The sequence below is a fragment of the Xenopus tropicalis genome, chromosome 9 (genome assembly GCF_000004195.4).
Source record: "Xenopus tropicalis strain Nigerian chromosome 9, UCB_Xtro_10.0, whole genome shotgun sequence".
Lineage (NCBI taxonomy): Eukaryota > Metazoa > Chordata > Amphibia > Anura > Pipidae > Xenopus > Xenopus tropicalis.
The window spans coordinates 70,039,396-70,062,497 of NC_030685.2; the positions used below are offsets into that span (position 1 = coordinate 70,039,396).

Below are 23,102 nucleotides of genomic sequence, written 5' to 3' on the forward strand. Positions count from 1 at the left end.
TAAATAACACCCCCCCATCCCCTTCACATAAAATATAATTACTTGCCAGGCACCCCCACCCCCGACAGCTCACATTGGTATCCGACTCTGAATGCGATGGCGCTTTTGTAGAGTGTGCGCGCTGACGTCACGTGCGCGCTGACGTCACGTGCGCGCTGACGTCACGTGCGCGCTGACGTCACGTGCGCGCTGACGTCACGTGCGCACCCGGAAGTATTCAAGCACACCGGTATGGGGGTATGTAGAAAATACATATCGGTTTCAAAAAAAACACCGGTGATCGGTTTTTACCGGTATACCGCCCAGCACTAATCTGCAGCATAGGAATATGCCTGCACATAGCAAGCTACTGCCTTATAATATAACTTGAAGCCAGACTCGGCAAACCAGTCAAAAATGAAAATCTATAATTTTATTTAATAAGATGCTGTGATACATGGCCTTATTTTGATGCTTTCTATATAACAGATTTGGGTTAGTAGATATTTGCATATGTAAATCTGTGGTTTTTTTCCAGCCCTCAACTCCAGGCCAGCCTGTGTCCCCATTATTAAGACACTGTGCCTCTGTGCTTGAAGCAATAATGAAAACAGCTCCTGGTCTCCAACAAGCTGCGTTTCTTATTGCAAAAGTCAAATATTTGTCTGGTGAGTTAAACATTGATTTTTTTCACATTATAAACATGGAGGGGGGATACAATACAATTTGTACAATATATTCCTATAGACTGCTGGCATGGAAAACATTTTTACTTACCTCCCAATCTAATAGTGGATCCCAAAGGATTTAGTGCTTACAATAAAGATCAGGGATTTTGCCTGAATTGTGAAAACAGAAAACAGAAATGTTTCTAGACTTTTATAAACGCTGGATAGAAATACTTCATTTGGAATATGTACTTTGTGGTTGTGTAATATGCATTCCATATTTAATTTTATAGAATTCTTGTTTAAATTCTACTTTGTCATGTAGAAACTATTGTACAATATGATCCACAGTAAGGATAGTAAATAGATGTAGGGATCCTTTATACTTGTGAGCCACACTCATATGTAAACAGTCTTAGTGAGCCAGACATGAAGAAGTTCTTTGGGGGTGCCAAATAAGGACTGTGATTGGCTATTTGGTAGCCCGATGCGGCCTGCTGGAGGCTCTGCTTGGAGTAAAACTGTGTCTCTGTGCTTCCAAATCTTGCCTCCTAGCCAGAAATGTAATATTTATAGGTATGAACATTTTTGTAATACTGTTTGCATTCTGTTTTTTGTATTATTAGGTGATATTGATGCAGCTCAGAATAGCCTTCAGCATTGCCTTGATCAGAACCCTTCCTATGCTGATGCTCACCTTCTCATGTCTCAGATCTACCTTTTCCAGGACAATTTAAAGCTTTGTTCCCAGTCTTTGGAGCTTTGTTTAAGTTACAGCTTTGAGGTAAGGTGTTATTTAACAAAATCATAATTCTTCAGGCCTCAGGCCTCGGGCATAGAGGTGGGGCAAGCAATACAGATTTGATATTAAAATACATTTATTATGAGTATGAATCATTTAATAAAAAATAATTTGGGTAACACATTTAATTTGCAAATTATTTATTATACAGCTTTTTATTTTGTGTGTATTATACAGCTTTTTTATTGTGAAGACCTCTATGTCTTCATTATTATACGTCATTTGAATATAGTATGAGCTGAATGCTTATATTCTTTTTAATGTTTCCCCTTGCTTCTGTCAAAATGTTTCTGGCTTAGCTTAACCTTGTTAAGTTGCCATTGTGCCAGACTGGCTTGTCCCAATATTTCCTACTCATTCACTCGGCCATCCTATTGTGGTATGTGTCTGTAATCCTAGAAGGAGTGTGGCCAAGAAGTCTAGAAGATTGATGTTAAATACCTGGGGACATGGGCAACTGAATAGTATGATGAATGCAAAGCTGCAATATTTGTCATAAGCTATATCAACATATATCATACAATCTGTTAGCAAAGCCACCCCTTGGAGGATGGGGGTTGGACCAGTGGCCTGAAGGCCAGTCAGGGTAAGGTCTGGGGAGAAGGCCTATTCTGTTCTGCTAGATCCTCCTGGAACCTTAGCAACAATGCCAGATAGAGTGGGGTTTGAGGATAAACACTTGATGACCACAACTGATGAACCTTTGCTGAATACAACTGGTGTTCTGTATATTGTTAGAATTATGCTTTCATATATCTGTAGCCTTGTTATAAGCTGAGGAGAGCCCACACAAAAGGTTCAACTTCCAAGGGGGTCCAGTAACCAGTCCAGCTACCACTCCCCTATAGTAAGCACAATTTTGAAGGAAAATGTAAGGCTATGGTGGCCTTATATAAAGGGAACATGCTTATGTATGCTATATAGGCCCCACATGTACAGAGAAGATTGAACCTTAAGGAAAGTTACTGATTCTCTGTGATCCTCCATATGTTGAAGAAAGTAGCAGCAATCAATGTCAATAAATATGCTTTCTAGAAATAATGCCTTTGTGCCATGAATATTATGTATAAATGCTTTCAGGTTTTTTATTTTTAAATTTCCTGACATTAATGGCCCTTTAGTAATGGCTTTGATTCTTGTTTTATAGATACGAGACTATCCACTGTATAATCTAATAAAAGCTCAGACTCAGAAGCGCATGGGAGAAGTACAAGAAGCCATTAAGACGCTGCAGATTGCAATGAGTTTACCGGGAATGAGACGAGCTGGAACCAGTGTAAAATCAAAAGGAAAAAAACCTGAAGTCAGTCCAAGTGACAGGGTGTCCATTTTCCTGGAGCTAGTTGATGCTCATCGATTGAATGGCGAGCAGGTATATTTTATTATGTTTTTTTCTTCACACATTTATACCCGTTTAGTTTTTAATTTAAAGGGGAACTCCACCCAAACACAACTTAAGCTTTTTGAAAAGTAAACATAATTTCAAGCAACTTTGCAATATACATCAGTTAAAAAACATCCAGCTTTATCATGATTTTTAATGTAATAATATAGTTTGGAACAGTACCCTAAGCCCCGCCTCCTGTTCTCCTGCTACTCCAGAATGCTGTTGTTCCCCTTTAAGTCTAAAAGGTTATTTATCAAAATTCATATTTATGTAATTTTCATATTTATTTCTACTTTGATTAACCTCAAACTTTAAAAAAACATGAATGTTACCTATTTATAAAATAAATACAATTAAAAAATTTGATCAAATAAAAAACTTAAACTTAAAATGTTATTATTTTTGCATCATTTTTAACGGATCAGAAAGCTTGAAAAAAAATTTGTAAGGTTTAAATTTTATGTTTTTCCTATAATAAATATTAAAGATCGAAAATTCACCAGGTATGGGACCTATTATCCAGATTGCTCGGCAGCTGGGGTTTTCGGATAAGGGAGCTTTCCGTAATTTGGATCTCTGTTTAGATGGCTAATAAGTCTATTAGATGTTATGACTGCCATTCTGTGTTAACCTTTATTACCTGTATGCATTATATAGCATGAAGCTACAAAAGTGTTACAAGATGCTATCATTGAATTCTCCGGAACGCCAGAAGAACTGCGCCTTATGATCGCCAATGCGGAACTTGCGCTGGTGCACGGGGATGTTGAGGAAGCTTTGTCCATGCTTAGAAACGTCTCCCCGGAGCAACCCTACTTTGTTCAAGCTAAAGAGAAAATGGCGGAAATTTATCTTAAGCACCGAAAGGATAAGAAGCTCTATGTCAGCTGTTACAGGTTAAAACTACAATTTTGTTTTACTTACACAAATGTTCCATACATGACATATTTTAACGTAAAACCTGAGCACCACCTATGAACAGAAGTATGCAAAATACTGCATTCTAAAGCAAGATATGATATAATAACCATTAATTCTAAGAATTGGGACAATGAGCAAGCAGTGATGTTCCCTCTAGTGATTAAAGACTAATAAAAGGCACTGAGTTTGCCCAGGAGCAGTAACCCATAGCAACCTATTGGCAGGTAGCATTTACTGGTTTACTTATTGCCTTTTATTACATATGGGGGTAGGTATATAGCAAGAGTAGGCATCTCAGCAGAGAAGCCAATACAGAAGTTGTATTACTTTCCCAAGAATTATTAGTAATCTTAAAAGAATGCAAGTTAAAGGGAATATTTACCTTATATATTAGTGTTTTTCAAATATTTGTTTTTCCTCTGATGCTTCGAGGCATCAGCAATTCGTGGAAATTTGCTGTACCCAGCTGAGCAAGTAAATCCTGAATTCCCTAAGAAAGTGGTAGTTAATTCTCTGCTCCAGAATAGCGATGCAGTAAAGATTTTGGAACATGTTGCAAGTTATAGAAAGTGACAGGTTCAAAACATTCCGGAAAATCTCATTTTCGTTTGTCTTTCTAAGAAAATTTTGTTGCTGATTTGTTGATTTTCAGAGACTTGGTGGATAAACTGCCTAGTTCCCATACATACCTTCTCCTGGGAGATGCCTACATGAACATTCAAGAGGTGAGCCTACATGTTTAGTCATGTGCTTTTTGATCATCTAACAAAACCAGAAATATTTAGAAATACAAATACAGGTATGGGATCCCTTATCCGGAAACCCGGTATCCAGAAAGTTCCGGATTACGGAAAGGTCGTCTCCCATAGACTTCATTATAAGCAAATAATTCTAATTTTAAAAAATGATTCCCTTTTCTCTGTAATAATAAAACAGTACCTGTACTTGATCCCAACTGAGATATAATGAATCCTTATTGGTGGCAAAACAAGCCTATTGGGTTTATTCAATATTTAAATTATTTTTAGCAGACTTAAGTTATGGAGATCCAAATTACAGAAAGACCCCTTATCCGGAATACCCCGTGTCCCGAGCATTCTGGATAACAGGTCCCATACCTGTACCAGGATGGGACTTGTTATCCAGAATGCTTGGGACCTGGGGTTTTCCACATAAGGAGTCGTTTTGTAATTTAGATCTTCATACCTTAACTTTTCTAAACAATAATTTAAACATTAAATAAACCCAATAAGATTGTTTTATCTCATGTAGCTTAGTTACCATCAAGTACAAGGGGCTGTTTTATTACTACAGAGAAAAAGGAAATAATCTGTAAAATCAGAATCATTTGATTACGATGAAGTCTATAGGAGGGGACCTTCCTGTAAATTGAAGCTTTCTGGATAATGGGTTGGCGAATAATGGATCCCATACCTGTATATAAGGCTAATGTCCCACGGAGACATTAGTCACTACGGTTTTTAAAAAGTGAGTTTCAGTGACAAGTTGTTACTAGAGATTTCAACAAGGGAGCGAATATATTTCACACAAATCAGTGCATCATATTCCCCGGCATTTCCAATAGGGAAATTTGTGATTCCAATAGTTTGAACGCCAATGCTTCCTTTGTAACATCGCTCAAAAAATGGTCTTGTATCAATTCAGAGAGATATGCGATTTGAAGTAGTATCGTTGGTTTAGGTACAAAACAAGTGACTTGTCACTGGAACTTGCAGCGACTAATCTCCCCATGCGACATTAGCCTTAATGTAAATATGGCAACAAAATGATCATTCGCGCCTTATTGATTTTATAGTTTATAGTCTTTATTTTCCTACAAATCCAAAAACAGCATCACATAGTCAATATAAAGACTTTTGAGTTGTTGGATGCAAGAAAACTATTGAGTCTTCATGTCTTGCAAAAATTCACCATAATGGAGTTCAGGGATGCAAATTACTTTGATACCGTGTCATGAACTAGAGTTAAGGGAGCTATTGATAAACTCTAGTATAAATGGTCCATCAGTGAAATGTTTATCACATCTGATAATCTGTCCTGTTCTTAGGGTGAAGACACACAGAGCTACTAGTAGCAGCTAATTGTCACGGCTACTAAAATACCCCATCATAGACAATACTGAGAACTGCCTCTGCTAAAACACACATAGAGACAATTATCGGTAAATGATCAGCATTGTCTATTTTTGTAGCCACAACAAGTAGCTGCTACTAGTAGCTCTATGTGTCTTTATCATAAAGACTACTAATTGTATTGTAGCAGGGCTCCTTTGACAATCAGTTACAAACACAACTTTTTTATGTGATAGTTGAAAGTTGGGAAAAGAAATATTCAGAGTATTAAAATATTAAATGTTGTCTAAATTTGTTTGACTTTAAATACCTGTCCTTTTTGTTTTTATATTGTTTCTATTTGCAATTTGCAAAGCCGGAAAAGGCTATCGAAATTTATGAACAAGCTTTAAAGAAGAACCCCAAAGATGGAACATTGGCTAGTAAAATTGGAAAAGCTTTAATAAAGACCCACAACTACTCTAAGGTATTGTCACTCCAACTAATGCCCCAAAAATGTAAGTTACTGATTTTTATAAAATGTAATATATAATAGTGTATGTTATGGCACCAATTCCTGTAAATGTAGTAGGAAATAGAGAAAAGGTTTTATGCTTGATGAGCTGTTATTGTACTGGCCTGTACTCTGTCGGCCTGGGTGCAGGCACACACAACGGATATCGGCAAAGAAATGCCAGATTTGCATTACAGAACCGTTGCGTGTGTGTGCGCCCAGGCCGACACAATGCTTCCAGTCGGAGGCTGGTGCCAATGGAGGGGCTGATTCTCAGCAAGCTTTTTTCCACATTCCAAGAATCATCCTCCTGTGGCATTAGCCTAATAGAGTTGTAGTTCATGTTCCTATTGCTAGGGCAGAGGTTTTCAGGCTCTTTCCGTTTGAAAGCCCCATCGGATGTCCCGAAATTTGCAATATATGTGTAGATGCCCTTATCTCAGAGCTAGAGAAGTTGCCAGGCAGAGACAATTCTGGAAAAAACAAGGCCCAGGAATTTACCAGGGTTTCCATTTACATGGAATACCCTTAAGCCTAAAGCTTACCTATATGGTTTTTGATAAATAAATACTATCTTAGGTTGAAAAAAGATACAAGTCCATTTAGTTCAGCCTTTTATGCCTATATACTGTATAACCTGCCTTCTAGCTGATCCAGAGAAAGACAAAAAAAAAACATCTGAAACCTCTCTAATTTGCCTTACAGGTGGAAAAAAATTCCTTATATAATTCCTGGTATTTAAAAACACCATAGGAATAAATGGAGAGTGGAGGAATTTCACTCTAGTGGACTGTAGTGAGCTCTAACTGTTAGGCATTATAGATACAGTGGTGTGAAAAACTATTTGCCCCCTTCCTGATTTCTTATTCTTTTGCATGTTTGTCACACTTAAATGTTTCTGCTCATCAAAAACCGTTAACTATTAGTCAAAGATAACATAATTGAACACAAAATGCAGTTTTTAAATGAAGGTTTACGTTATTAAGGGAGAAAAAAACTCCAAATCTACATGGCCCTGTGTGAAAAAGTGATTGCCCCCCTTGTTAAAAAATAACTTAACTGTGGTTTATCACACCTGAGTTTTCTTTCTATAGTCACCCCCAGACCAGATTACTGCCACACCTGTTTCAATCAAGAAATCACTTAAATAGGAGCTACCTGACACAGAGAAGTAGACCAAAAGCACCTCAAAAGCTAGACATCATGCCAAGATCCAAAGAAATTGAGGAACAAATGAGAACAAAAGTAATTGAGATCTATCAGTCTGGTAAAGGTTATAAAGCCATTTCTAAAGCTTTGGGATTCCAGTGAACCACAGTGAGAGCCATTATCCACAAATGGCAAAAACATGGAACAGTGGTGAACCTTCCCAGGAGTGGCCGGCCGACCAAAATTACCCCAAGAGCGCAGAGACAACTCATCCGAGAGGCCACAAAAGACCCCAGGACAACATCTAAAGAACTGCAGGCCTCACTTGCCTCAATTAAGGTCAGTGTTCACGACTCCACCATAAGAAAGAGACTGTGCAAAAATGGCCTGCATGGCAGATTTCCAAGGCGCAAACCACTTTTAAGCAAAAAGAACATTAAGGCTCATCTCAATTTTGCTAAAAAACATCTCAATGATTGCCAAGACTTTTGGGAAAATACCTTGTGGACTGACGAGACAAAAGTTGAACTTTTTGGAAGGTGCGTGTCCCGTTACAACTGGCGTAAAAGTAACACAGCATTTCAGAAAAAGAACATCATACCAACAGTAAAATATGGTGGTGGTAGTGTGATGGTCTGGGGTTGTTTTGCTGCTTCAGGACCTGGAAGGCTTGCTGTGATAGATGGAACCATGAATTCTACTGTCTACCAAAAAATCCTGAAGGAGAATGTCCGGCCATCTGTTCGTCAACTCAAGCTGAAGCGATCTTGGGTGCTGCAGCAGGACAATGACCCAAAACACACCAGCAAATCCACCTCTGAATGGCTGAAGAAAAACAAAATGAAGACTTTGGAGTGGCCTAGTCAATGTCCTGACCTGAATCCTATTGAGATGTTGTGGAATGACCTTAAAAAGGCAGTTCATGCTAGAAAACCCTCAAATAAAGCTGAATTACAACAATTCTGCAAAGATGAGTGGGCCAAAATTCCTCCAGAGCGCTGTAAAAGACTCGTTGCAAGTTATCGCAAACACTTGATTGCAGTTATTGCTGCTAAGGGTGGCCCAACCAGTTATTAGGTTCAGGGGGCAATTACTTTTTCACACAGGGCCATGTAGGTTTGGATTTTTTTTCTCCCTAAATAATAAAAACCCTCATTTAAAAACTGCATTTTGTGTTTACTTGTGTTATCTTTGACTAATAGTTAAATGTGTTTGATGATCAGAAACATTTTGTGTGACAAACATGCAAAAGAATAAGAAACCAGGAAGGGGGCAAATAGTTTTTCACACCACTGTAGATAGAATATTATTTTTGCAAATCAATGGCAGTCCTTAAGGCCTGCAGAGATGTAATATTAAATGCTTGTTTAATTATTTTGCAGGCTATCAGTTACTATGAAGCAGCTTTGAAATCCGGCCAGCAAAGCTTTCTTCGTTATGATCTGGCAGAACTACTGTTAAGACTAAAGCAGTATGATAAAGCAGAAAAGGTCCTTCAGCAAGCCCTAGATCACGAGGCTGGTATGGATAGGGAACCCTTGTAAATCCTTAAACCTCTTCCATTTTTGTTAGCTAGGTGTATAGCAATCTGTCATGTTACTATTCTGGTAAAAGCCTTTCTTTCCTTCGTTAATAGGGATTTCTTTCTTTTGTATTTTTTTCAAGTGCTTAAGGGGCAGATTTATCAAGATAATTTTGTTCTTAATACATAAAAACTCACCCATGTTCTATTCATTCCTATGGGATTCTTAGAATCATATTTATCAATGGGATCAAAGCTAGAACTCACCATTTGATAAATACGCTTCTAAAAATCCCATAGGAATAAATAATGTGGGTGAGTTTGATTGTATTAAGCTCTGTACTCAGATTTTTATAAATCTGCCGCTAAATGTTTTGCAGTATATTACTTGATTGCATAAACTGTTCCAAAGGGGAAAATGTAATTTTTATGTGGTAACCATCTTTTTTTAACTTTGAAAAATCACTAAATCACTATTTCCCCTGGGTGCTGAGAGCACTAAGGGGTGCTGAGAGCACTAAGGGGTGCTAAGAGCGGTACATAATTAGATTACCCGTATACAACCCCTCTTCCCCTTTTGATGCGTTTATTTTTGAACTGGCAAAAAGTATATTCAGCACAAGCCCTTTTGATTGAACAAGCAGATGTTCTGCTCCTTTAAATGCTCTTAATGTAATGGGTAAGGAAAGCAGTGCCAGTTTAGTACATCCTGCATTGTATCCACTGTTTCCAGCTGTTTCTTTAAACTTTTACGTCAGTGCAAGTATAACTGGAAAATTTAGGGAAAGTAAAATAGTATGTATGTTTCTACTTTCTTCAACTCTCATTATGGCAGTTTAACATTTTTATATTGGACATCTGTTACTAGAAGCCATTCAAAACTTGTATACCAATACTCCAAGACTAACGTGTCCTAAACCTCTGTAATTTTATGATTGAAGATTAGTTTTGTGATTAAAGAGCTCATTAGGGTTTTTAGCTACCACTTTAAAAGTAATTCATTTAAAGTGACACAGTTCTTCCAACCTAGCGATACAGCAGTTGGCCACTAGGAATTATAGGGTTATAATTGTCTGGCTTCTCATGGGTGTTTTTGTTTTTGTTCTCTAACAGTTAATGAACTTTCTTCACTCATGGATGACAGCCGCTACCATGTGCTACTGGCAAAAATCTATAGCAAGATGGAAAAGATTGATGACTCTATAGTTTCGTTGCAAAGGGTAATGTGATTATGCGCACTGCTACTATTTGGTTGGCTTATGAAAAGTTCTATTGAAGATTAGCCTTAAAGTGGAACTAAACCCTGCTGTGCTGCACTTCTCAACCAAACATTACTTGACTGTTGTTGGACTACAAATCCCAGAATAATGTAACATATGATGAAGGTTGAGGCATGCTGGGTGCTGTAGTCCAGCAACATCAGGGTTGTATTCTTAAAGCAATATTGCACAATAAAACATTTCCCAAAATCTCCAGGGCCAGCGGCTGCATTACAATGCAAGAAATCCTCCAATGAGAATCCCAGCTGATCTGTGTAAATCTGGCTCCATGTTCTCTGTTCCAGCAATTGGAGTTGGGAGCATTAAGCACAGTTTCCCAGCACTGAACAAGTCTGTCCTTTATCCCCATGTCTCATTCCAGTGTAGAAAAATAGAAAAAAATTACATAATTATCTCTATATTACATTACATTACATTAACATTTATTTATAAAGCGCCAACATATTCCGCAGCGCTGTACTATATGTAAGATAACAGCAAGATGCCTGACATAGTGCTGGGAATCAGCATTCTCATTGGTCAATCATTTTACATTTATAATGAAGTTTTTGATCAGTAGAATTCTCATTGGTGAATTTTCTTGCATCAATAATTACATTTTTTGGTAACTTCTATAGCAAAACTAGGCGCAGTGGGGACATTTTAATGGTAGGGTTTACAACCCCTTTAAAGCGGATGTTTACTTTATTGGGCTGATTGCTGACATCAGCAGAGAGGACAGACCTACTGCAACAGTATGGATTAACAGAACAGTCTAAAAACTGCTTTGTGAATTGCTTATAGATAAAGCAGTGTTATGGCTCCTATCTGCCAAACCGCCCAACCACAGGGCTCTTACTAAAGTAAAGCATGTGACTGTTTCATGTAAGTGAAGCCCATAGCACTAGTACAGCCCATAGACTAGTACCAGCCATAAGGCAAGTTGAGAAACTTTTATATCCAAAAATTGCTGTTCGGTGATAAAAAAAAAGGTCAAATATTACAAGATATCACATGCATGGTGTCTACTAATTGAACACATATTATTACACCTGACACCAAAATGGGACTTAACCCCTGCATGGATTGCTGAAACACAAGTCAAAATGAGGTTTAATTTTCTAATTTTTTTTAACATGTTTTGACTTGTATTTCAGCGATATATGAAGCGGTTAAGTCCCATTTTGATGTTAGGTGTAATAACAAGTTGAGGAGCTTACCTTGAACAGCAGCACCACTAGTGATTCTCTGAGTACTGCAAAACCTCATACTTAGGTCCCAGGCCTTGGACTTTGTGGAAGTTTTAGATGTGTTTATAATTATAACAGTTATTTCCTTTAGAATTACAGTATTTCTGTTGTATATTGTATATAATATTGCATAATTATTGTATATAAACAAGTATACTCACTTTGCTGATAAAGCTAATGCAGATAGAATAGGTTAGTACAGGAATGGGATCCGTTAACTGGAAATTCATTATTACAGAAAGGCTATCGACCATAGACTCCATTATAAGGAATAATTCTAATTATTATTATAATTTTTTTAGTAGACTTAGGGAATGGAGATCCAAATTACAGAAAGGGAAATACAGGTCCAGAGTACCTGTAATAGAACTCTCACCATCAAAAATCAGACCTCTAAATTGGTCTTTATATTTTATTATTTACAGTTTTTAATTTATTTAGCTTTTTTGCTCAGAAGCCCTTCAGTCTGGAATTTTGGCATCTATCTAGGGTCCTGTTTAACCAAGCAACCAGGCAGTGGTTTGAAAAAGAGAGAGGAATATGAATAGAGGAGGCTCTAAATAGAAAGATAAGATATACAAAGTGACAATGAAATTGCAGCCTCACAGAGCAATAGTTTCTTGGTAGCTGGGGTCATTCAAAAGAGTCTGGAGAGAGTCAAAAGAATAAGGCAAATAATTAAAAATACTATAAAAAATGTAGTCTTATTGAAAAGTTGTTAAGAATAGGCCCTGAAGATGAAACGCCCTTTATATTATAGATATCTCTATAATAAGCTGTGTGTATATATGTGTGTGCACTTCTGGTTTAGAGGTTGTCCTTGGCAGCATTGTTGGCCTTGTGATTAAGTAAGTATGCCTTTGTTCCCTAACGGAGATTTCTTTGGATTTTGAGTACACAACGTTTTGATAAAGAAAGAGTGGCTGCGAATGGCTTGTTTTGAACCAGTGCTCCAAATATATAACTCATTTCTTTGTAGTTATGTTTTTCATGATAGTAATTTGCTGCATACATTCTTTGTTTGTTAGGCCCGTGAGTTGCAGGCCAGAGTGCTGAAAAGAACTCAGATGGAACAGCCAGATGCCGTACCAGCTCAAAAGGCTTTGGCAGCTGAGATCTGTGCAGAGATAGCCAAGCATTCCACAGTCCAGCGGGACTATGAGAAGGCCATCAAATTTTACAAAGAAGCTCTTGTATACTGTGAAACGGACAATAAGGTGGTTGTTCGTTTTTATTTTATTTTTAATTTGTACACAAAACCTACACTATTGCTCAGAAATGTGAAATCACCCAGAAATGTTAGTAGTAGCATGACATTATTATTATTAACATTTATTTATAAGCGCCAACATATTCCGCAGCGCTATACAATAAGTGGGTTTCATACATTGGACATACAGAGTAACATATAAAGCAATCAATAACCAATGCAAGAGGTGAAGAGGGCCCTGCCCAAAAGAGCTTACAATCTACAAGGAGAAAGGGTTGAAACACAAGGTGTGGGAATGGGCATGACCAGAGTTGTGAGAGGTGGGGCACAGGGTATTGATTTTAGCAGCAAGCTGAGGTTATGTTAAACTAGATTAAGGTAAACTTCTCTAAATAAATGCGTTTTTAGACATCTCTTGAAGGCAGAGACATTGATTGGATTATAGTCACTGCACTAATAATGTTAAAAGAGAGGCTGCTCAGAAACTTGGGTTACCCCCCTACAGCAGAGAGGTCAACATCTCATACCATAAGCCATCCCTTTTGTTTTGCAGTTAAGGCTAATGCCATACGGAGCGTATGTAGCGTGTATGTGTGTGGATATATAACACCCACAAAATCTCCAAATTTTACCCATGGACCATATAGCATGCTTTCTCTTTTAGCCCTTCCATATGGTCTGTATATCCATTTTTTGGAATATCATCTATCTTGTAATCCAGTGCTGTCCAACTTCTGTTGTACCGAGGGCCGGAATTTTTCCAACCTACGTGGTGGAGGGCCGATAATGGAAGCCAGTTTTGACCACTCCCCTTTTTGAAACCGCACCCACTTGAAACCACACGCATCACACGTTATCACATGACCATACCCATATTAATGGTTGTAGTACAGCAAAAACCTGCCATACTCTGCCTGCCCTACCCTGCCTGCGTGTCATACTTTCACTGTGTGTGCCATTCTTGGCTGGTTTGTGCCATACTTGGCCTGTGTGTGCGCCATACTCTGCCTGCCCTACCCTGCCTGTGTGTGCCATACTCTGCCTTCCCTACCCTGCATGTGTGTGCCATACTCTGCCTTCCCTACCCTGCCTGCGTGTGCCATACTTTCACTGTGTGTGCCATTCTTGGCTGGTTTGTGCCAAACTTGGCCTGTGTGTGCCCTACTCTGCCTGTGTGTGCCATACTCTGCCTTCCCTACCCTGCCTGTGTGTGCCATACTCTGCTTGCCCTATGCTGCCTGTGTGTATGGCACACACAGGCAGCCTACAGTGACACAATGCTGGCACTGCTCCTACAGTCTGCACAATAACTATATATTAAAAAACTTTTTAATTGCAGTACCACCTCAGTATATGTTCTTTTTGTAGTATGCAGGGATTATTTGTGGGTTTCTACTGCTCCTGAGGTGTGAACAGGTGAACAATGTGGGTGATTACAGCCTGAGCCTGAGGTGTGAACACTGCAGGGGGTGAACAATGCAGAGATTAAAAGGTGTGAACAGTACAGGGGATTACATATTTAAACAATATAGCCTGATTACAGCCTGAATCTGAGGTGAGAACCATGCAGGGGGGGGGGCAGTTAATCACAGTACTGATACCATTTAAAGCTTTCACAAGAGTAAGCCATCAAAGTAGCCAGACAGGTGGGGGGCCACACAGAGGAGGGTCACCAGTTGGACAGCACTGCTGTAATCTATTCCTAACACAACAAAGAATTAGTTGAGGTCAGTTTCCGTACACTTCTGTCTGAATAGCCCCATTTACCACCTTGATCGTTAGTTATAATAATGTACTTTATCATACACGTGTGTAAGTTTATACCTGTTAACAATGAGATAGTCCACAAGTGTTTGTACTTAAATAATGGTCCATTCTGCAACATCAAAATATCATTGATAAGCCTAAAGCTGGCCATACATGCAACTGATATTATCGTACAAAATCTCAAAAAGGCTGCGAATATCGGTCTTCTCATTGCCCGGGCAGGTTAAAAGATTTTAATCAGGCGCCGTTGAATCAACATCCAAGGGGTTGGTGAGCAACATATTTCTCTTGCATCGTTGGGGGACCCTGTTCTAGATTACTGTTGGGAATGAGCAGACCATATGGACATGAGATATGGAGTTCAGTAGGGAAGAAATATTCTTATGCTGGGTTAGTTGTTTGGCCCTACAATCATAAATGTTTTAGAGATCTCCCTGTCCAAGAACAGTTCGTTCCCTCCATTATGAGTTTCTAAGGGTCGGGAACCATTTGTATCCAGCTCTGAACATTGTAGAAGACATTTTTATAATGTGTTTTTTACTGAGTGTCAATGAATGTAAGCATTTTCGCATTTTTGGCAATTTGTAAAACTGATTATATGCTTTTTCAGTACAGATTACAAGCTAAGACGCAATTCAATGCCTCCAGTCAGTCTGTGCACAGAGTTGCTAATTGATGTGGCTTTTCTTTGGATCTGTAGGTAATGCTGGAACTTGCACATCTGTATCTCGCCCAAGATGACACAGAATCCTGCCAGCAGCAGTGTGCGTTGCTGTTAAAAATTGATCAAGATAATGAAGCTGCAACAATGGTAAGATGGAGAGGGTTGAATAGTTACTGAAAAAACATCAGCCTGAATGAGCAACGCAAATGGAAGAGTTCCTCGATATGTCTATACACATAACTTGCACCCAGTCAGTCACACACTAAAGGTGGCCATTCACAGCAAGACTATAATTATGTTAAAAGATCTTTCTCTGATATGCCCACCTTGAGGTCAGATCACATTGACAGGAAGTAGGCCAGTGGGGGGGGGGGGGTTGGGGGTTCATCAACAAATACACGCACTCCTTGCCCTGATGGGCTTTTACACCTACTAGATTGACATTTTCCTAATTTTCAGCCAGGGTTGGCCTGTCTGAGGGCTCCGAACACAGGCCAATAAGCTGCTGACCTTAGTCCATCTGTGGCTTTTATCAGCCTGTGTAAAGCCACACACACTGGAAGGGAAACCAATGATACACACTTAAAAATAGTCACACGATGTGTGACCCTCCAATAGTTTTTCTGGCCCAGGATCTCTTTTTATGACATCACTGTAATAATAATAATATTTTCACCAAACACATAAAGTTGCAAAAGATTTGCCCACGGCATAGGATAAAAACTATTTATGGTTTTATAACCTGGATAACTGGGTGCATAATTGTTTTTTTGCTGAGCTTAGGTATATGTCATACAAGGGAGGAAGGCAATGATGCTTGGGGGATAGAGGCAAGTAATACTAACAAATAGAGTTAAAATGATGGAATGAGGAGAGAAAAATGACCTTTAGGAAAAAAAGAATATGAAAGGGTATTGGAGGAGGGGCCATATTCTCAATACAGCTTTCCATATGCTTATTATTTTTTTGATAGTATGATAATAGGTGTGTTTTTGGGTGGGGCCTTTTTGTCAGTTTACCACGCAAATCCACCGTTTTTGGCCAGTTCTTCCAATGGGTATGGGAAAGGTATTGTGGTTTATGGGCTAAAGTTCACACATGTGGTGCAAATCCAAAAGTGTCTGCTTTATAAACTGATGTGCTCGTGCAGTATCACCTAGAACAACCTCTGCTTGACATGGGCCAGAATGGGCCAAATTCACTCCCAAACAGCGAACATATTTACCCCAAAAGCCTGAAAGCTGTGTTGCTGCCAAAGGAGAATTTTAGAAATAATATAGTGATGGGATTAAAACAATTTCTAACTTAAATCAGCCTTATTAAAAAAAAAAAAAAAAGCAAATTTTGAGTTTTACTGCTTTGAAATAAAAACATTTTTTAGGAGGATTTAATGTAACGTTGATAAAGACAACTATGAATATATTGTTTATTTTGTCATTTTGCAGATGATGGCAGATCTGATGTTCAGAAAGCAGGACTATGAGCAAGCCGTGTTCCACTTCCAGCAGCTTTTGGAGCGCAAACCAGGTACTCACATGTAAGAATGTATCATTGAAGAAGTCATGGTACAGGTATAGGACCTGTTATCCAGAATGCTCGGGACCTGGGGCTTTCCAGATAAGGAGGTCTTTCCGTAAATTGGATCTCCATACCTTAAGTCTACTAAAAAATCATTTAAACATCATTTAAACACAATAGGATGGTTTTGCCCCCAATAAGGATTAATTACATCTTAGTTCGGCCAAGTACAAGGTTCTGTTTTATTATTACAGAGAAAAGGGAAATCATTTTTAAAAATTAGAATTATTTACTTATAATGAAGTCTATGGGAGATGGCTTTTCATAATTTGGAACTTTCTGGATAACGGGTTTCCGGATAAGGGATCCTATACCTGTATTGCCATTACTATTGTAGATTAATCCCACAACGTAATCCCTCAAAATAAAAAGAAAAGACCAATTGCAAACCATCTCAGAATATCATGTCTGCATCATATTAAAAGTTCATTTAAAGCTGAACTACCCATTTAAGGAAGCTATCTTCTTTTTAAAGTAAGTAATTAAGTATGGGTAACATTTTTGCAGCAGTGTAAACGCCCCAGTATGGGTGACTCCAAAAAAACGTTACCCAGAAAGCTCCAAATTACAGGAAGGCCATCTCTCATAGACTTGGTCGCAGCTATGTTATAATTAATTCTTATTGGAGGTAAAACAATCCCATTGGGGAGACTTAAGGTATGGAAATCCAAACTATGGAAAGATCCATTATCCAGAAAACCCCAGGTCCCAAGCATTCTGGATAACAGGTCCTATTCATCCTGTGCTGTAAACATATTATTATTATACAGTGATGCCATAAAAAGAGGTCTCTGGAGGTCCTGGGCAAGCAGGGGCAATAAAAACTTTTGGGGGGTCACACCCTGCAGGACATCCCTGCCATGTATAATATTTTAGGCATGTACAGAGGTGCCAAAGTACCCCAATGACACCAACATTACATTAGAAGAAGATACCTTGAGTAAGGATGACTGTGGACATTCGCTGACAATTTGTCAGTGGGGGGTACTGAATAGCTGGGGAAAGGGGTGCAGTCCTTGTGTTGTTACTGGTGCCGCAAACAGAATCATTATTGGGTCTTCTTTTTTTTTTAATCTGATCCGTTGAACACTGGATATTTGCAAAATAAGTCCCCAATATACAGGTATGGGATCCCTTATCCGGAAACCTGTTATCCAGAAAGTTCCGAATTACGGAAAGGCTCCCATAGACTCCATTATAAGCAAATAATTCTAATTTTTAAAAATGATTTCCTTAATAATAATAAAACAGTAGCTTGTGCTTGATCCCAGCTAAGATATAATGAATCCTTATTGGAGGCAAAACAATCCTATTCGGTTTATTCAATGTTTGAATGATTTTTAGCAGACTTAAGGTATGGAGATCCAAATTACAGAAAGATCCCTTATCTGGAAAACCCCAGGTCCCAAGCATTCTGGATAATGGGTCCCATACCTTTATTTGTTTTATCCCAGTAGTTTTGTGAATATCAAATATAGAAAACTATTACAAAAATGGAGGGATTAACAGGTTGAATCAATAAGTATAACATTTGTGCACTTCTAGATAATTACGCCACGCTTTCTCGCTTGATTGACCTTTTGAGGCGGGCAGGAAAACTGGAAGAAATACCAAAGTTTCTCGAGCTGGCAGAGAAGAATTCACCGAGAGCAAAGTTGGAACCTGGATTTCATTACTGTAATGGACTCTACTTATGGTAAGATAAACACTCGTCATTGGCAGTGCAGTGCTTCCTCAGCATGGTCTCACACATCTTAAATTAGGGAGTGCTGACATTTAGGAAGGCACTTCACTCACATTTATATTATAAATAATGTACACCCTATCATAAAATATCCGGATATTATAAGTCACAGAGGAGTTCCATGATCAAATAAGAGCACAAGGCTGAAGGCGGCGTGCTTTTATACATATAATAGAGCTTTGAGGTGACTTCTGATATCCTCATATTTTACAACAGGGGGTGAATTACTTGTTACAATAAACAAGTTTCAGTAAGTCATGTGACAGAAATCACATCACCAAGCACCAAGTATAAGGATATATAAGGATATTTATGGTTTGTGTATTATAAATAGATAAACAAAACAAAATCATAGTTTCCTTTCCCCTTTTCTATTTTTGGGCACCCCCATATACACACACATCAGTTTTACTGAATCTTTCCTACATCCTCCAAAAAAATGAGGTCCTTTCATGGATAAAAGTCCAGTGAAGTCCACCTAGGACTGTGTTAGTTGACTTTGCTACATTTTATTGAGATATATATATATATATATATATATATATATATATATATATATAAACCCACCTTTGCAAAAAATGATCTTGGTTTGTGTATATGGCCATGATTTTATACCACTGTGCTAAAATGGCCACTGATGCAAACAATATACAATGAATGTAGTGTATAACAAGCGTTTTTCCTTTTTTCAAGGTATACCGGTGATCCTAATGACGCACTTCGGCATTTTAATAAGGCACGCAAAGACAGTGACTGGGGACAAAACGCCATTTACAACATGATTGAAATCTGTTTGAATCCAGATAACGAAACAGTCGGCGGTGAAGTTTTTGACAATCTTGACGGTGATGTAGGGTAAGTTTTAACTGCTGCATCTGCAGGTATGAATTATGTAGAACTTGTCTGTCTAACATAGCCTAAAGAGAAAACCTAATAATGATGTTACTTTTAAAGTGGATCTGAAAGCTTTTAATCAAGGTAAACATGCAGATACTGCTCTCCTGAGCATTTTTGTCTAATCAGTGGCCTCCTTCAATTCTAGGTGTAGAAGAGGTATAACAACACGGAGTTCAGTGCAGTGCTCTGACAGCTGCTGTAGACCCCTTACCCCCTATGCTGGTACAAATTCTGTGCTCCCTGAGAATGTAGGTAAACTTAGGACTGTGGGCTAAATGGTACAGATGTTTGGTATTCAGCCTTTTGCAGTACGATTTGGATTCGGCTGAATCCATGCTCCTGGCCTAACTGAATCCTTTAAATCATGTAACTTTTTGTCACATAATCATGGAAGTTGAACATTTTTCACCATTGTTCCCCTCTTCCTCTGTACTTCGAAGGTTGCGGGGTCTGCTATATGCTTGTTACACCACTGTTATAGGTCCAAAAAGATAAAGTTAACTTCTCCTACACCTTCATAGAGAGAAACACTGGCTGTAATAGATACAGGACTGACCTCAGTGTGCACTGGGAAGCCTCTGTGGAGGAGGAGTCCTGACATCCAGCTGTTAAAACAGCAGAGATATGACAAGTTTACAAAATTTCTTTCTCAGGAATTCCACAGAGAAGCAAGAGTCGGTGCAACTGGCCGTCAGAACTGCAGAGAAGCTCCTCAAGGAGCTGAAACCTCAGACTCTACAAGGTCACATTCAGCTGCGAATAATGGAGAATTACTGTTTAATGGCAACTAAACAAAAGGCAAATGTTGAGCGTGCTCTGAATACATTCACCGAGGTGGCAACTGCAGAAGTAAGTTATTTTCTGAGCTTTTAAACACCCACAGTAGTTTGTCCCATACAGCGCCTAGGAATTACTCCATAAACCACCAAGAAGTAGCTTCCTAGCTAGGACTTTAAAAGAGGACTTTTGCAGAGAAATGGATGAACCAGAACTCTACTTCTTTATATGTTGAGGAGTAGGTCACTTTGGAACTCCTGATCTTGTTTAACGTCCATGGTAGTTGTAATTGGACAAGACTCAGTTCACAATACTAATTGTGACCCAAGTAAACTACATACAGGCATTAGTTACAAATTCAAAGAAAGAAAGTGTTCACAGTGATTTCTGGTATGTGAATAGCTGTATTGTCATCTCATTGCATTGTAGAAGGACCATATCCCGGCACTTCTGGGCATGGCGACTGCATACATGATCTTGAAACAGACTCCAAAGGCCAGAAATCAGTTGAAACGAATTTCCAAAATGAACTGGAATCCAATAGATGCGGAAGAGTTCGAGAAAGGTTGGCTGCTCCTAGCAGATATTTACATACAATCAGGAAAGTACGACATGGCCGGCGAGCTTCTGAAACGATGTCTGCGACATAACAGGGTACGGGCCGCGGTCTCAGATTTTGCTTTTTTCTTGAGCTTTATTGCTTTTGCTTCTAACCCACGAAGAATGGTGAGATACATGATGTATTTGATTTGGGTTTGTAGAACCATTCATTTTACAAAACAATTAAGCCACTGTTTTGCCACAACATATTCAAAGCATTCATAGGTTAGAACAAAGAACCCCAACCAGTGACTTGTGAAGCAACATGTTGCTCACCAACCCCTTTGGATGTTGCTCCTAGTAGCCTCAAAGCAGGGGCTTATTTTTGAATTCCTGGCTTGGAGGCAAGTTTTGGTTGGATAAAATACAGGTGTACTGACAAACAGATTTTCCTGTAGGTTGCCAGTTCACATGGGGCTATGTAATAGCCAATCCCAGCCTTTATTTGGTACCCCAGGTATATTTTTAATGCTTGTGTTACTCCCCAACACTTTTTCAATTTTAATGTAGCTCACAGGTAAAAAAGGTTGGGGATCCAGGATTAGCAATGTCTCTTATTAGATCATAATAAAACATTCAGGTGTCAACAAGAATTTAAATCACCATTCTGCATGCTGCAGTCAATGGGGGAAATGAAACTGTTTAGCATGAAGTGTGATTGCAGTTTTCAAGTGCTTTATTGATTGACTTTAGAGCTCAGAGCTTATTTGAAGGGGAAAAGGAAAACTAGAAACACTGGCAATATAAGATGCTAAAGTGCAGCGAGTAATGAATGAAAAGAATACACTACCTCAGTGTAACAGATGTGTCATAGCTCTAAGTGCACTTATCATTGGGGCACAGTCACCATACTGATGACTGTACAGTTACGACCTTCATGTGAGTCATTCATAGATAGAGATGGACACAACTTCCCTTCAGAATTTGCTAAAATTTCCGTTAACAACATTTCCCTACTGCAGTTTTTTTTTTTTTTTTTAGAAGGTATCTACTTTCTAAGGTTCCTTGGCATCACTTTGAGAGCCAAAGTCCATCTTTATTTCCACATAGTGAGGCCACCTATGTAAGGGCAGCATCTGTGAATTTTATCTTGTGAGAGAAAGTTAGGAAAAGACCAGCAGTCTGACCAGCTTTAGCTCCACTGAAGAGATTAAAGGGGTCTGCACTTTAACAGACACCCTGTCAGTACAGGTCAAGGGATAGCAAGACCCATATGTTTAAATAGTGTATACTGGGTGGGCTGGACACCCTAATTACTATGTTTGTTTGATATGAGCTTTAATACAGGTATCACACGAGACCTGGGGTTTTCCGGATAAGGGATCTTTGCCTAATTTGGGTCTTTGTGCCTTAAGTTTACAAATCATTTAAATATTAAACCCAAAAGGGTTGTTCTGCTACCAATAAGCATTAATTATACCTCAGCTGGGACCAAGTACAATGTACTGTTTCATTATTACAGAAGAGATATTAGAGCCAATGTAACTGTTGTGTTGGGAAGGGTACAGCAGTCCCACTACTATTATATCTCATACCCATGCTACAGGCTCAGTGAGGCAGGGCCAAATATTTGGATTTTTGTTATTTTTAGTCTTATATTGGGATTAGTATTTAATGTACACATCAATATACAGTATTTTATATAACCAGTGTATTCAAATACCTAAAGCCTTTACCCTGGTCTTGGATTTCATGTGTCCATGTACTGTTTTTCTAGTCATGCTGTAAAGCTTATGAATATACTGGCTACATCATGGAGAAAGAACAAGCATATAAAGATGCAGCCAGCAACTACGAGATGGCTTGGAAGTACGGAAACCAAACCAGCCCAACCGTGGGTAAGAGCAGACAAATACTATTCTGTGTTAGTAAATAAGTAAACGGCAATATAAAGGCCAACCACGCACACTATATCAACCCTCAGGCTCATGGATATTGTACAAGTGGGGCAGTAGATTTTTGCTTCATCTTCAGCCAACAGAATTGCAGGATTATAGGTCAAACAGCTGCCCATACATGGCCAGATGGTCAACCAGTTTGGCTAAAATGTGCCAGACTGTCTCTATCAACATTGGGCACTTTCTTTATTGCAGTGAGCTGTTTATCTGAAATAATATGTTGGTGGGACAGGGTTTTGTAAACCCATGAAGTCTAGGGAGCCATTAGGGAGTTTGAAGACCAGGTTGTGTTATGGCAAATGCATCCAATATGAAACCTCATACCCCCCGTGCCCCACTGAAGGTTGTGTTGGTTTGTTTATGAAACAAAACCAAAATAGATTAATAAGAACTGGCCCCAAAAAGAATTGTGCCAAGTGTGCAAAACTCTGGGTTTTTACAAAT

At 38.7% G+C, this 23,102-nt stretch overlaps 1 protein-coding gene across 2 annotated transcripts in view; it reads left to right on the forward strand.

The window, feature by feature from the left end:
• ttc21b (tetratricopeptide repeat domain 21B) overlaps nucleotides 1-23,102 on the forward strand; it is a 42,765-nt gene that overhangs the window by 15,250 nt on the left and 4,413 nt on the right. For both annotated transcript variants that reach the window (XM_002936759.5, XM_018097574.2), the window contains 16 exons: nucleotides 518-647; nucleotides 1,274-1,431; nucleotides 2,597-2,821; nucleotides 3,494-3,732; nucleotides 4,410-4,482; nucleotides 6,206-6,316; nucleotides 8,875-9,013; nucleotides 10,128-10,234; nucleotides 12,552-12,740; nucleotides 15,201-15,311; nucleotides 16,610-16,691; nucleotides 18,288-18,438; nucleotides 19,180-19,341; nucleotides 20,037-20,232; nucleotides 20,590-20,814; nucleotides 22,478-22,598. In XM_002936759.5, coding sequence (XP_002936805.3) covers nucleotides 518-647; nucleotides 1,274-1,431; nucleotides 2,597-2,821; nucleotides 3,494-3,732; nucleotides 4,410-4,482; nucleotides 6,206-6,316; nucleotides 8,875-9,013; nucleotides 10,128-10,234; nucleotides 12,552-12,740; nucleotides 15,201-15,311; nucleotides 16,610-16,691; nucleotides 18,288-18,438; nucleotides 19,180-19,341; nucleotides 20,037-20,232; nucleotides 20,590-20,814; nucleotides 22,478-22,598 — 2,419 coding nt within the window. The remainder of the gene's footprint in view (nucleotides 1-517; nucleotides 648-1,273; nucleotides 1,432-2,596; nucleotides 2,822-3,493; nucleotides 3,733-4,409; nucleotides 4,483-6,205; nucleotides 6,317-8,874; nucleotides 9,014-10,127; nucleotides 10,235-12,551; nucleotides 12,741-15,200; nucleotides 15,312-16,609; nucleotides 16,692-18,287; nucleotides 18,439-19,179; nucleotides 19,342-20,036; nucleotides 20,233-20,589; nucleotides 20,815-22,477; nucleotides 22,599-23,102) is intronic.